Source organism: Cloeon dipterum, chromosome 1, assembly GCF_949628265.1.
Source record: "Cloeon dipterum chromosome 1, ieCloDipt1.1, whole genome shotgun sequence".
Lineage (NCBI taxonomy): Eukaryota > Metazoa > Arthropoda > Insecta > Ephemeroptera > Baetidae > Cloeon > Cloeon dipterum.
This window is the reverse complement of record NC_088786.1, coordinates 11,764,794-11,779,316: the sequence shown is the minus strand read 5'-3', so window position 1 is coordinate 11,779,316 and position 14,523 is coordinate 11,764,794. Positions and strand designations below refer to the sequence as shown.

Here is a 14,523-nt window from a genome sequence, read left to right as displayed (position 1 = left end):
TTTCACCAAGGGTAGTTTTATCAGGTACCATCGTTAAGTAGTATTTTAAAGGTTTTTTAACAAAAAATTTAAAAATCTTTTTGCAGTCCATCTCTTTTGAGATGGGCGACCCCCTGGTAGCGAACAGCTTGCGAAAACTCAACATCCCAATAACATTGCGAACAAAAGACATGGGTGCACGTGTCAGAAAAGGACCAGCTTGTGTTTCTGCACCCGCTTTGAGGTCTTTTATTGAAACGCTAGACGTTTGTCGCAGGACATTCATTCCCATATGCTTGAAAGGTGTGATGAAGCAAGTAGCGAGTCAGGCTACAGAATGCAATTCTTCCATATGGACTCGTCATTGAAATGCAATATAGTCAAATGTAGGCACAAAACAGCCGCACTCGATCACCAAACTTCGTTCAGATTCTCACATTGCATGGTTCATAAGTTTAAGAATATGAGCCGAAGCTGTGTCATTTTAAGCACAACCACAATTTAAATGTTACAGCCAAATGACTATGAGATAATACCAGCAGTGTTTTTAAGGAAATTAAAACTTATGATTGGCCGTGAAAATGAGTTTAATTGCTTTTAGACAAATAAATCATTCCATATAATTAAATTTTTTGATTCATAAAACTCAAATTGTGGTTCGTATGATTTGATAATATTAACAACTGTGTCAACCATCTATAAAAAATTTGCCCAATAAGTAGAAATTAAATTACGAAAAGATTGAATAAAAGCAAGATGAGTGGCTGAGAGCAACGGACCATTCTTGTCCTGGCACAAATTTCAGCTATTGCAGCATCAATTTCAGACTGTCTGGGCCAAATAATTCCAATAGTTGTGTCTTATGGTGTCTACGTCTGTGGCCAGTTGCATACACAGCTGAAAAATCAAAGTTAATCAGCGAAAATGAGCCTAGAGTCCAATCAGAACTTTACTTCTTTCACTTTTTCCCGAGCCTTCTGGTCTTCCTTTGCAAGCGCCATGTTGATGTCGACAAGAAAAGCTAGCAACTGTGGTGAGATGTTTTTGGACGCAATCAGATTTTCACAGAATGTGTTCACTTTGATGTTTCCAGATATGCCATCTTTGGTTTGACAGAGAATGCTAAAACAAACAAGGAGAATTCAGTAAATAATTCGCACCAAATGAGTTGAAGATTAACTTCAGAATTTTACCCTCTCAAGAAATTCCATGCGCTCTCGTTGTGGATCGCCTTGCTGATTTGCTGAAGGGTGTAGTCGACCTGCGCAGCGACCACTTGGGGCGTGAAGCGGGTAGTGTTGCTTATTACAAAAAACCTGTGGTTCCAGGCAGAGTTGTTTCTGATGTCCGCTTCAATCATCGTGTCACACAGCACCATCTCACCATCAAACATCCTACAAAACACCCATGATTATGCCATTCAACCTGGAAAGCCATGAATTTACCCAAAGGTCTGGACGACCCATTGTCTGTGCTGCCAGGCGTGGTAGTTTTTGCTGTCGTATTCGAGATCATTTTTGGTGAGCTCGAGTTCTGCCGATGGGTCGCCCAGCATCTCCACAATGGCTTTCCTATGGTACCTTCAAGAACAAAAGAAATCAGTTTTGAGAGTAACGAAAAAACTAACTGCTACTTTACCAGACTTGATAATTCTTTGGATGCTGGTGGATCATTTTGGCGCTGAATACCAGCTCTCTACGCAGATCAATTTTCAGACATCTTAAAATCACACGCCTGAAAGAAATTGACGATGAAAATATAGCACAGAATTGAAAATTTGTTCTTAGTTTTGCTTTATTAGTTGTAGTAAAAATAGTATGTACATAATTCGTTATTTGCATTTTGTAAAATAAATGAAATATATACTCTGTGATTATAGTCAGAATAAATGTTTAATTTGCACTAAGGAGTGAATACTATTCACAAAAATATATATTTACGAAGTGCGTGTAGATTTATTTATCGAACAATTTAAACCATTTTTTTTGTAAAAAATGTATATTATATAATATTAAGATGACTGTGGCTTAACGCTCCACTCCAGTTACTTTTAATAATATTAAATTTCTGCGTTATATACCTGTATTGCCAGACCGAGTAGTTAGCTGGATTTAAGTTCAGTGCATCTTCAGTCAGCTTAAGTACTCGTTCGGATTTTTCTTGTTTGGCTAGAACGGCTCTCAAATAGTCGTAGACATCTTTGACTGCGAAAAGGAAGTCAATAACGCTCAATCGAATACAAGTCAACGTGAAATACATTTCTCTGAATAATTAATTGCGACAACGGCGTTAGGCACATCGGCTTGCGGAATCGGCACCACGTCCTTCCACTCCTCGCGGTTTCGGTAGAGAACGAACGCCGGTTTCTTGCACTTCAGCACGCATTCGTCACCGCTACTCTCCGTTTCGGACATTATTACTGTCCAGTCCCCAAAATATGGAATGCTTTATTGTCTGAAGCAGAAGAACGAAGAGGAAAATCAGAGATGATGTCAATAGCCTTGCCTGATTCAGCTACAGCTGTGACTTGGTTGTGTTCAGGAAAGGGAGGGGCTGAATTTAGTTTTAGCTATATACACGAGTGCTGTGCAGATAAGCACACATTAATGATCAATCGCTTATATTTTAGACGTACCATTAAAGAGACAGTAATTATTTTTTTTTAATTTATCTTTATTTAAACTATAACATTGGTTTAAGACTTTAAAAGTTAATTTTATTACAGTCATAATTATCAGTTCATAATACTCCCAACATGTTTAATTTTACAACAGCTTAAAGCTTTGTAAAATACAAGATTTCATCAATTAAAAAATTATTTATATTAGTTTATATTGGTGTGCAGGGTAGCATTTATATATCTTTAAACTTTGAAGAAGTCAAACGTTATTCAATTTTTCTTTAATTTTTATTTTCCACTATTCGTTTCATGTTTGATAATAGTGTTATCCAGTTTGCTTGATAAATTGACACAAAAATGAATTGTGAAATATATCATGCTCTTTAAATAACATGGAACGATGCCCCTACATTAAATTTCTACTACATTTTAAGCCAACAAAAGCTTATCCACTTTTGTTGGCAAAGAATGTAGGGTTGCTGGCACAGGCAGACATTCCATTGACAATCCTATAAAGGAAATAAAGTACATTAATATCTCTCTGGTCCAAATATACGTTATGGGTGTATTACATTTCGTCAACTGGGGGCTGCCTGTGCACGAGGGCATCGCCTTTCATCTGCTTGAAGTTATGCACAGAGTACTTGTTGTACTGTCCCCAGATGCTGTTCATCAGTTTGCCGTTGTATTTCACTGGTAAAGCATCAAGCACTATGGACAAAAATAAGCCAAATAGAGAAAATCTGGACAAATAATTTTGATTTTGAAAAATGCAGAAAAATGGATTTGAGAAAAATCAAAGTTATAGCTGGTGGATTTTCCAGCAAGGCATTTTATCTATACAGAGTAGAGCACTTGGATATTTTTCTAATTAAATAATTTGATTATTTTAATTTCATTCCTTACATTCTTGGCCGAACTTTGGATACGAGTAGTTTTTGTCTTTGGGCTTTTTGGAGTCATCATCTCTTTTACTCCAATCTTCCTTTTGAGATAGGTTGGCCCTGATCTTGAAGGTTGCAAAAGCACCCTGAGGAATTGAAGCCATGGCCAATTTCGTTGAAGTCTTTATTTCTGCAAATTTATTAAACAACGATTAATTCCTTTAAGTCTTGGAGGAGGGCATTATGTTGTAATATCATCGTGGAAAGACAAATCTAGATGTTTTCGGATTTTTCCATATAAGGGGGCTGATGTAAAATTGAAGCAACTTTAGGCATATGGCCAACGCCACTTTGCACTTTGCCATCTTTAGCCACGAGGACATTGAAGCAGCAAATATGTTCCGTTGAAAAAGAGATCAAACGATAAGGTGTAAGGTTCAACGGCTAAAGGTTCTCAACGGCTGTGACGTGCCCCATTTCTTCTAAAAATGGATCCCAACACATGTTCCTTAGAGAACGCTCGATATAATTTCTCCCGGCCAAAGTGCCCGAAGGTAAATATTGTTGAACACTTTTTAGTTTGAAGTGAGCACTGTCGTGGGGAGGATAAGTTTACCTCGAGGGCTTCTTCAGGAAAGAGATCAACGCTTTCATTACGCAACTATTAAAAGTCGAGAGCAATTCGAATGACTTTCAAGTTTAAAAAAAAGAGAGCACCGAAAAGTACGATTAAATCGCGATTTAGAGGCCCCAGCAAGTGGCAGAGATTGGCACTAACATTACGGAAGGTGTGAGTACCTGAGCAGTAATCCAAGGTGATGAGATCGGGCAGTTGTCGACTAGATTGCAGGATGAACGTGGGTCGGCAGCGCATAAAATGCGAGTTAATAAAGTTGCGAGAGGATTGAGAGGGAGAGAGAGAGAGAGAGAGAAAGATAGCGCGAGGGCACTGGAGACTGACTGGACTGTCGCCGAGCGCGCTGCGGCTATTTAACACGGCTCGAGCTCTCGGCTTGGCGGCGCCGCCGGTTTGTTCAGGCGCGCTGCTTGTTTTTCCAATCGCGCAAGCATACCCACTGATCAGTCCCTAAGATGTTTTTGAAACTTTTGTTTGATACGGCAAGTCTGGCTGGGAAACCAGTTCTCTCGGCCTCGGCGACCTTATACAATATAATGTATCTCTCGATCGCACGTACGTACATATATAAGCGCCAACGTGAGTGCTGCGGGGCAGCGAGAATAAAACGTGCTGCTTGACGACGGCTCTCTCACGCGCATTGGACTACGTGCCGATTCCGCGTCGTCGATGATCTTTTAAGTGCTCATAACCAGTGCATACACCAATTAAAATTATCAAATTAAACGGATGAAGGATTACTCGATTCATTGGTTTTCGTTTCGTCGAGGCTAACTTGCCTAAGACCAACATTTTCGAGAACACACAACATTCGCTTGGCTTGCCATATTGCTTTTTATTTCTAAGGTGCATCTTATAACTTCTGATGGGGTCAAAAACCTGTGTTGCTCATACGCATAAGGAACAAGATGCACCTAAGTTTGAAAATTTTTAATTTTGTTGGAAAAAATCTGGACATTGCATTTGCTAAAAGCATCAATTTATTTTCCAACTAGTTTCAACTTTACATATGAAGTTGGAATAATAAATTGATGCGCTTAGCAACGAGGAAATTACATGTCCGGATTTTATTTAAACAATGAAACATTCCTTGAGTGACTTTTTCGATGGCATTAATAATTTTTAGAGTTTTAAGCGCCAGTTACTTTATTCACCCCTTAATAAAATACTTATTTCGCATATAAAAAGTTTGTAGCTATATATTATCAGAGTTACTTAAGTTATAAATAAACTACGCCATATTTTGCATAATGAAAGATCAAAATCACGTTCAAGGCTCTCTGCTTTTTGCTTGGCTCTAAATTGCTGTGGAAGTTTCCAGTGATAGCAAATTTTTTTATCAATTTATCATTGATGACCGACATAGCGTAGCAAACGGTATAAAGATCCACAGTAAAATATTCATCACATTTATTAAAAAATACTTTTAACCATATTAAAAGCTGAAAAAGAGGTATTTAGATTTTAGAATCAATACATGGTAGCAATAAAAAAATTTAGCACGTGATTTAAAACAACTTGAGCGTAGTTTTTTATTGTTTAAAAATGAGCTATATTGAAAAATTAATTTTTGATTTGAGGCAGGAATAAAAAACAGTCTTATCATGATTGAAATAGATCATAAGAAATTTTATAAGCATTTTGGTTTGTACTGGCAAAATCCTCTCTCAGCCTTTGTGTGTTCTAATACGCTAGCAAAAAATTAGGCAGCTGGCTGCTATTGAACTTTAAACGCGTGTTTATTTTAGCGTGTTTCAGACAGTAATACAGTTGATAGAAGATATTAATGAAAATTTCACAAGGATTTGGCAGCAAAAAAGCTTTAAATTGTTCATAGTACGCCCTAAAAGATGTTAAATTTAAATTTTCTACTCACCAATGCTGTACAGTTTCAGGGGTGTTTAAACTGGTTAAATTTCTCAGGTTTGTATTTCAGCGTCCACCACAGTTAGGGCCTGTAAATTAAAAATGTTTATCAGCATTTAGGAACTCTCTCAGGCTAAAAGAGAGTTGCGCCCACCTTCTTGTCACATGGACTATTAAAAGGAAAGCTTAAGAGTACATTCAATGGCACAAATAGCAGCTTCTGTATTTTGAGTTTCACTATCCAATCATACACCTTTTTCTCAGGATCAAATCCAGTCAATTTGAAGACAACCCTATTTAAGAGGAGTGCATCCAGATTGGCGTGTCCATCAGATAATTTAACCTATATGGCACACATCACAAGTTTTTAAATCATTACTACAGGTTATAGTGATATAAATCCTACCTCTACGGAGAAATTATAATTGCGCAAATGACACAATCCTCCAGAGCATCCATTACTTAATGATATGAGAGGTTTCTAGAATTGAAAACAACAGCTTATTTGAGGCATGCAAAGAACATTCAATATTTACATTGCAAAGAGTGCAGTAGATGTGGACCTGGCCAATGTTCGTGATGACCACACAATTCATAACAGCATCCAAAGAGACCCAAAATGAGCGCAAAAACTTTGCTTCAGAAAAAGATCCAAGCTCAATGTGTAACTTATTACTCGGTGAACCCCACTTCCAGTGATACAGTTCATGAAATTCGTCCAACCAGTAAGGGTTGACCTGTAAAAACACAAATCAGATGCAGTTTAGGAGAGCAGAACACACATACTATGATTTGAGTCTCATGAGTGCATCTAAGGGCAGCTTTTGCCAGAAATTCGTTTTTCTTGACACTGGTTATCACCAATATGGCTGGAGGATTGAAATCCGGGAGATCTTGCTTGAATAACTCAACAGACACCTGCATGAAATATTAAATTTAAGAACCTCCTACCCTTGACTTCTTTAATTTTTTACCGTTTTAGATCCTAGCTCTGGTGCCATTAGATTTAGGTCTACATACAGTTTGAGACACTGGTTTGGCTTCTCCACAGGACCATCTTCAACCAAAGCTATGATGTCTGCGAATACGAAAAGCAAGTATTCTTCAAAGTATAACAAGATATCTTATTTATACCTCCATAGGTTTGATCTGTCTCCTCCCACTCATTCACTCGTTTCAAGCTCCTAAATGAGAAGGCCAGCATGGGAATTTCAGTCACTTTTCTGGACACCTGGACTTGGCTTCTTTTCACTAGATATGACATTCCGGCACAGTTGACATTGTTTATTTCATAGCCATGATTTAATGTGAGCATCTTGTTGAGAAAAAGCGCATCTCCGCTAATGGCACGAAACTTAACAGGATTTCTATCTTCGCAGAGCAAACTGAAGAGTAGGAATGGTTTCTTTTCAAACGAAGAGTCCGTCTCTAGTTTTTTAGACACCAGTCTACCCGTGAAAGCTTGAAGCATCATTGTCCGCGATGACCCAAAATTTGCGTTAGAGCAGCGATTCATTTTTTTCTTTAGCACCACACTGAATCAAAAAGCAAAAGTAAAAAAGTGCAACAACTGTTAAAAGGTTATGTTTAAATTATGAAAAAAGGACATTTTTTAAATTAATATAATACTAATACGCTTATGTTACGAGTTCATGTCTATCGTAATTACTTACCTTAGACTTCAAATGATTAAATTCAGTGCTTTCAGGTTTATCGACATCACCTGTCAATCAGACAAGAAATCTATGAAAGTTTATTTTGCAATGGCATGTGTATGTATGTAATTACCACCTCTTTTACACTTCTCGGTACTATATATGTATCTATTCACATATTATTTTGTTATATTATGTGTACTAAAATAATTATATTCTTAAGAAAACGAGGTGTGTACGATAAGGGTAATAATAACTCATACTCACTGGTATGATATTATGATACACTCGGTGACTCCAAATTATGTAGTTATCGTTATGATTGTACCTCAACTTCTATAAAACCTTGGGAACGGTTGAGGTAACAAGCTTTTTATTCGGACTGACCCATAATCAAAAGTGATGTTAGAGTGAACAGAAATATATACGGCTCTCAGGACGTATGTATGTATGTATTGTTTATTTTTTAAGGTGTTTGAATGAATCCAGTAAGAATCCAACTAAAAGCAGTTCAGGGTCGCCAGATAGGTAGCAGCACAGCACACTCAATTTTGGTCTCTTGTCTTTGACGACAGCGTTGTTGCAAAAAAAATCCTACGATTAATACGGGCACCGGCAGAGGCAGAGTCACGCCCACAAACCATGCGATGAAGATGGCGACGATGCCTTCAGAAACCGCTTAAATTTGTTTTGATTCTCGTAAAAATAGTCTACTTCGTGATTTTCTACTGTAAGTTGTACCATTTCTTTGTTAAAAAGTTCTTCTATTTTTCAATTTCATATTGCTAGCTTACAATTCTCTCCAAACTGCAATTACAAGTTTTCGTAAGCTTTGTAAACATTTGTTTTTGGTTTGTCGAGATGGCTCGCGCGTCCGCGTGGGTTTCATATTTCTGATAACAGTTTTACGGGTTTTATGCAACTTATGTAACTCCAAGCTATAATTTTTATGATAAATTTGCTTAAGTACCAAACATTTATTGTAATACATATGATTTCAAACCCTGAGAAGAAATTGTAAATCGGGTGAAGGTGGAAGGTGAAGAGCTATCAGTTTTCGCTGATATTGTACACATGCTTGATAATACGTATCAAACAACGCTCGTAGTGACACTGTGATACTTAATTTTCGATTTTGATTTGTTGGCACAGGCAGGAAGTTGATTCGGAAAGTGGGGAAAAATGCCACGGCGCACACGGAAAACAACGGAAGGCAGCGTAAAAGAGGTTGTTGCAACACCAACCAGGCGCTCCAGCAGAGCTGTCAAACAGCAAAAAGCAGCCGAATGGAGTGACGAGGAAGAAGAGGAGGAAGAGGTCATGCCGCAAACTAAGAGGAGGGGCAGAGCGGCGGCTGTGGCGGCTGCTGCTGCAGCCGCGGCTGAAGCCTCCAACAGTGACGAATCAAGCGCTGTACGCATCTGATTTTTGCTATAGTTTGAAAGTTTTCATTTTTAAAATGTCCTCCCCTCAAAATTTTATTGATGTAAGATTAACTACTTTGATTTAAAGCTACAATTTCAACTGTAATTTTATTTTGTTAAATCTCTGACTGTCTTTCAGAAATATATTTCTTAATTCTCCTTATAGGCTTTTTAGTACCTAATTTAATGAGATACATTTGAGTACATAACGGTTTATGGGTCTAATTGTAATTTCATTTATGAAGGAGGAGGCTCCTCCACCAACAAGGGGCAGAAGGGGTCGGGCTGTAGCCAGTGAGCCCAAAAAGACGCCTGCTAGACGTGGACGTGCTTCAGCAGCCTCGGCTGCTGCGGTTGAGACTGAGCCAGCAGCTGAAACTGCTAAAAGGAGCACTAGGGGCAGGTTAGTAATCATTTCCATTGTCTGTACATTGCATTAATGAAATGGGATTGCAGACGAGGTGCCGCTGAAGAGGTAAAACCTGATGAGGCTGTAGATAAAAGTCCCACTAAAATGCCACCTATCCACTTAGCAACTAAGTAAGTTATTTTGATTTGTATGCGTTAGTCCCATTGGCTGTGGGATTTTCCCAAACACTAATTAAATCAATCCTTAATATAGACAGGTTAAATTTACTACGTTTGCATTTGAATTTTTTAGACTGAGTCGGACTCCCAGCGGTCACTGGCTTGTGTGCCCAAGCACAACTGAGCCTGAGGATGAAGATGAGGACCAACCGGCTGAGAGCAGTCCTCCAAGGACTCGCACCCGACCCACCCGCGGAGCGGGTAAGGCGCAGAAAAAGACGGTTCAGCAGAAGGAGTCTGCCTCCTCTTCGTCGTCAAACTCCTCTTCGGACAGTGAGGAGTTGCCTGCGCCTCCAGCGGCGAAGGTGGAAGAAAAGGCAGAACCCTCTGTCGCGCCACCAGAAGAAGTTGTGACTGTCGCTGATGGAAAGGCTGTTCAGGAGGAAGCTCCTGAGGTGGTGAAGCAAAAGCAGGAAATCGTTCCAGAGGTTGCCGCTCCAGTTGTTCAGAAGGAGCCTTCTCCTGCACCTCAAGCTGCTGCAGCACCTGCTGAGGTGGAGATTGCTGAGCCTGATCCTGAACCTGTGAAGAAAGTTGAGCCACCACCTCCTGTAGCGGAGGAAAAGGTTGAAGAACCTGAAAAAGTTGCTGAACCCGATAAAGTTCTAGAACCTGTTGAAGTCGCGGAACCAGTATTGGAACCTGTGAAGGGTGCAGAATCTGGAAAGATTGCTGAACCTGTCAAGGCTGCAGAGCCCAAAAAGATCGCTGAACCGGTCAAGGCTGCAGAGTCTGAAAAGATTACTGAACCTGTCAAGGCTGCAGAGCCCAAACAGATCGCTCAACCTGTCGAAGTCATTGAACTAGAACAGGTTGAAGAACAAGAAACTGTCGTTGAACCAGAGAAAATCGCTAAGCCAGAAAAAACTGCTGATCCTGAGAAAATTGCTGAGCCAGTACAAGTTCTGGAGCCAGAAAAGGCCGCTGTTCCTGAAGTTGCGTCTGATGAACCTGAGGCCAAAGAGCCAGAAAAGATTGAAGAACAGGTCAAGGAGAAGTCTCCAGAAAAAGAGCAGATACAGGATGAACCAATGGAAACAAGTACTGTTGACGAGTCGCAAGGTAAGGAGCAGGTTGCTGCAGCGACTGCTGGCGATGAGGAAGACAAGGTGGTGCAAAGTCCTGGCGAAGTTGTGTGCGGCGACATCTCTGAACAGGATGAAGTGGACAGTGCTGACGAAGTCACGGGCAAGAGACAGTCAGAGCAGTCGCGACGAAGGCAGCTAAGTGACGAAAAGAATAAGAGGAGGAGTGATGAAAGCAGAAGCGACAGGTATGTCTGCAACAAATTCATATGAGCTAGTAGTTTTTCATAACCTTTACTTTAATGGTTCAGACTATGGTAATAATATGATAAAAAAACACTTACTGAGGAATGCATTCATTGCATCGCATAATATAGTTAAGTAACCTTCCAAAACCATTTTACATTTTGCTTTTTTTGAGAGCGATTTACAAATGAAATTCTAATTTGTAAGAAAGTGCTTTTATGTGTTATAAAAATCATGCTCGTGTGAATTTCTTCTCTCTGAATTGAAAATGTATATTTTACAGGCGCAATCGGGACCGCTCAAGGGAGAGAGAACGCCGACGTGACCGACGCAGCCCTAGTCCTTCAAGAAAGAAAAAGTCTGAGAAAAGAGAGGAGAGTCCTGTCAAGCCAAAGCCACCAAGGAAGGCTGAGAAAGTGTCTCTCAAGCGTAGCAGGCAAGTCATCAATGCGATCCTTGTTACATGTTTTATCCTCCCAAATTAATTAATTTAAGTAGCGCATCTCAAATCTCAATCCGAAATGAAACCAGGATCTAACTGTCAACATTTCCCAACTAAATTACAGACTGGCCGAAGGGAACAAGGAGCCTGACACCAGCTTGGACGGACCCAAGAAGAAGAGACGTTGGGGTCTGAGCAACGCGGCCGGCTTGCAGATCAACGCTGCAGTGGCTATCTCGACAGACTCTCTTAAAGTAGGGGTTTACGATTTGTGATGTGGTTTGCCTCTAACTAACCGACTGTCCAAACAGGAACTTATTCCAGACGCTACATTCGCCCCTGAGGAGGAGGTGAAGAAAATTCTAGAGGAGGAGCCACTCCCAACCCCAATGGACATGGCGCCGGCAATGCCCTCGGCGTACACGGACGACGCGGCGAAAGAGGAAACAGGTGTGTGTGTGTGTGCTGGAAAAACGCCAGAAATTGGTGTTAATGCCGTTTTCCCTCTGATTCTTGCAGGACCGCGCAAGGTGTCAATTGTGCACATGTCCACGGAGAACAAGCCGAAGCAACCTATGACCCCTCCGAAGTTTGAGCTGTCGACCGTGCTGCACATCACCAATTTGGTGAGGCCTTTCACGCTTCCGCAGCTGAAGGATCTCCTAAGTCGCACTGGAACTATTTTGGAAGGCAGAATTTGGTTGAATAAGATCAAGTCCAGATGCTTTGTTGAAGTGAGTTTATTTTTTATTCTATCTGCTTTTTCATTTTATTTCAATTCTGTGAATGGATTACTCAGTTATTTGATTTTTTAGTTTGAAACTGAAGAGCAGGCAAGTACCACAAGGCAAGCTTTGCATGGCATCAATTGGCCCGTGACCAACCAGAAGCGTTTGCTTGTGGACTTTGCCAGCCGAGACTTGATGGAAAAGTACATTAGTGCGCCTGAGGAGACTGTGGTCAAGAGGGTTGAGCAACCTATTGTCACTTCCAATGGCTCTGATGCACCAGGTAAGCAACAAAAGCAACACGAGAGAATTAAAAAATCGCCTTTGGTATGTGAGTGCTTGGTTTAATCAAATGCTTTTCAGAAAAACCTGAGGTGGTTAGCAGGCCAGAGGTTGAGGCCAAATCTTCCAACAAGAGTGACTTGGAGGAACGCGCAGCCCTGATGCGAAAGAAGGTACACATTTGGCCATTTGTTCTGCCACGCGATGTGACAAATATGTATTCAATTCTAGGCTGAAGTGATCCGAGAGTGGGATTTGCACAAACTTAGCCAGACAGAGCCGCCCAGGAGGGAGCTCGAGGAACGACGACGCAAACGCTCTGCTTCTCCTTCTCCGCGTGAGTATTTTTATGCCAATGCCACCAAGTACATCTTTTTAATATAATAATTATCCAATGCAAATCAATGAGTTTTTTGGTTAGTTTTACCAAGTCGTTGGCTCGCATTGCTCATTGTTGAGCGCCTGCTTTGCATGCACTTGCTATGTGAGAATGCAAATGACGTTCAGGGTCTGATTTGATTCTCTTTCATTGCAATGACAAGTCCATTCGGATTTGGAGGATTGGGAAAGCTTTCCAACTCTACTTGCTACGAGAAAATGTCTAGCGTTTCAATTAAAGACTGCGGTGCGGGGTCAGTAACACGAGGTGGTTCTTTTCTGGACTTACGTATTTTAAGAATTTTCCTGAGGACAATTCTACATTAATTATCTGCTCCGAAAATGTAAAGCATTCATAATTTGTAAAATCATTTAAATATAATAAAAATTAAAAAAAATCACCTCTAACAGTGACGTGAGACTGTAAGAACATAAAAAGTGTTAATTTATGCAGTTACCTTTTTCAACGGCTGGTAGTTCAGAATCCTCAATCCTCAACGGTTTATGCTGTGGTCGTTGTTTTTTCCCCAGCACCAGAGCCATTCCTCTAGTATTCCTTATATTTATGATATTTTAATTTGATTAATGCGAGCTTGAGAGTTATTCCACCTTGATCTTTGATGAAGTTGATTTGCTAACCAGGGGCACTGCCAATAATTACAGAGCGCAAGACAAAGAGGAAGGAAGACGAGCCTCCTCCAAAGATGCTGGATGACTTATTCCGCAAGACCAAAGCAACTCCTTGCATTTACTGGCTTCCGTTGAGTGCTGAGCAGGTAGCTAATTCACCGCAAACTCATTCTTGTTTCCTCACCATTTGCTTTTCAGATCGCCTTGAAGGAGAAAATGCGGCTGAGGCGGCTGCAAGAGCATGAGCGGCGGCGTGCCGAGCTCAACAAGAAAAGGAGCTCGCCGGTGCCGGTGAGAGGTCGGCCGCGGAGCCGCAGCCCAAGGCCCCGGCGCCTCTCCGACAGGCAGAACTCTAACGCCTGAACGGATAAGCTCCAGACAGTCTGAGGAATAGCGAGAGAGCAGCAGCTGCCAGCAACGAATCCTGTCTCTCGGACGGAGCCAGCCAACAATGGTCTGTGCTCCAACTTGGCAAAACAAATATGACATAAAAAAAGAAAAAGAAAATTCAAAAAAATCATCTTAGTTCTTGTTGCTAGCATTTGGTTTTTGGTTTCCTTTTGTCTGCTCACGCCAACCCATTTCCTCTTGCACTCATCTTGTGTATAATTATTGCTTGTAGGTGTTTCTTGTCTCCATCACCCTTTCCTTGTCCCGCTGATCCCTCCCTGCCCTCTCCCCGTTCAATTCAAACATTCATTTTGCAGGAGGTGCGAATTGACTAACCCCAGAGTCCAGTTGATCTGCAAAGCGTATTTTATTTCTTCAGGCTAGCCGCGAGGAGCGAGTTAATTTTTGCGAGGCGCGCGCACACTCAGTTGATGGTTGTGGTCACTGTTAAGTTGCGGCGCCAAGTTGATCGAACACGAAAGCGTTGAAAGAACCCCTGTGAACCCTCTGCGGAAAAATCGATTTGCTTCTTCCAGCCGCACTCACTCGTGCGATCGGCAAGAAAATACGCGACAGGAGGCGACACACCTCGTGTCCACTCTAAACTGAAGACGCCAGCAGGCCTCAAGAAACCAAATTGTACCTTGTATTTTCACGACTCTGGCGACTCAACACAATAAATATATGGAAACACGCATTCATTTGGCCAAAACTGCCTTTTATTTCTCATACACAAATTATACACAACC

At 40.8% G+C, this 14,523-nt stretch overlaps 4 protein-coding genes across 6 annotated transcripts; 1 reads left to right on the top strand and 3 right to left on the bottom strand.

Annotated features, from left to right (window-relative positions):
* Positions 1-199: 199 nt before the first annotated feature.
* Fnta (farnesyl transferase alpha) lies at positions 200-2,544 on the bottom strand. The gene is made up of 7 exons (XM_065497125.1): positions 2,237-2,544; positions 2,060-2,183; positions 1,618-1,713; positions 1,425-1,559; positions 1,173-1,373; positions 933-1,101; positions 200-876 (listed from the first exon to the last, which is right to left on the bottom strand). Exons 1-7 carry the CDS (start codon positions 2,391-2,393, stop codon positions 802-804), a joined length of 957 nt encoding a protein of 318 aa, XP_065353197.1. The 5' UTR covers positions 2,394-2,544; the 3' UTR covers positions 200-801.
* Positions 2,545-2,865: 321 nt separating this feature from the next.
* On the bottom strand, positions 2,866-4,525 carry LOC135948059 (uncharacterized). The gene is made up of 4 exons (XM_065497126.1): positions 4,282-4,525; positions 3,506-3,673; positions 3,172-3,310; positions 2,866-3,108 (listed from the first exon to the last, which is right to left on the bottom strand). The coding sequence occupies exons 1-4, from the start codon at positions 4,355-4,357 to the stop codon at positions 3,045-3,047; spliced, it is 447 nt and encodes a 148-aa protein (XP_065353198.1). The 5' UTR covers positions 4,358-4,525; the 3' UTR covers positions 2,866-3,044.
* A 1,471-nt stretch (positions 4,526-5,996) lies between these two features.
* On the bottom strand, positions 5,997-7,502 carry LOC135948057 (uncharacterized). Its single transcript, XM_065497124.1, has 7 exons — positions 7,121-7,502; positions 6,961-7,064; positions 6,773-6,904; positions 6,523-6,723; positions 6,393-6,467; positions 6,141-6,329; positions 5,997-6,075 (listed from the first exon to the last, which is right to left on the bottom strand). The coding sequence occupies exons 1-7, from the start codon at positions 7,500-7,502 to the stop codon at positions 6,040-6,042; spliced, it is 1,119 nt and encodes a 372-aa protein (XP_065353196.1). The 3' UTR covers positions 5,997-6,039.
* Positions 7,503-8,239: 737 nt separating this feature from the next.
* LOC135948055 (apoptotic chromatin condensation inducer in the nucleus-like) lies at positions 8,240-14,486 on the top strand. 3 transcript variants are annotated; one of them, XR_010575753.1, is made up of 15 exons: positions 8,240-8,371; positions 8,794-9,054; positions 9,311-9,468; positions 9,522-9,605; positions 9,727-10,926; positions 11,208-11,360; positions 11,491-11,620; positions 11,678-11,816; positions 11,886-12,100; positions 12,182-12,377; positions 12,458-12,549; positions 12,608-12,713; positions 13,418-13,530; positions 13,583-13,838; positions 14,154-14,486. XR_010575753.1 is itself a non-coding variant. In XM_065497120.1 (14 exons), exons 2-14 carry the CDS (start codon positions 8,824-8,826, stop codon positions 13,745-13,747), a joined length of 2,982 nt encoding a protein of 993 aa, XP_065353192.1. In that variant the 5' UTR covers positions 8,240-8,371; positions 8,794-8,823; the 3' UTR covers positions 13,748-14,486. The 3 variants fall into 3 exon arrangements, 2 of the variants coding, with proteins under 2 accessions (XP_065353192.1, XP_065353193.1); XM_065497120.1 differs by having other exon boundaries at positions 13,583-14,486; XM_065497121.1 differs by having other exon boundaries at positions 8,248-8,371; positions 8,798-9,054; positions 13,583-14,486.
* Positions 14,487-14,523: the final 37 nt, after the last annotated feature.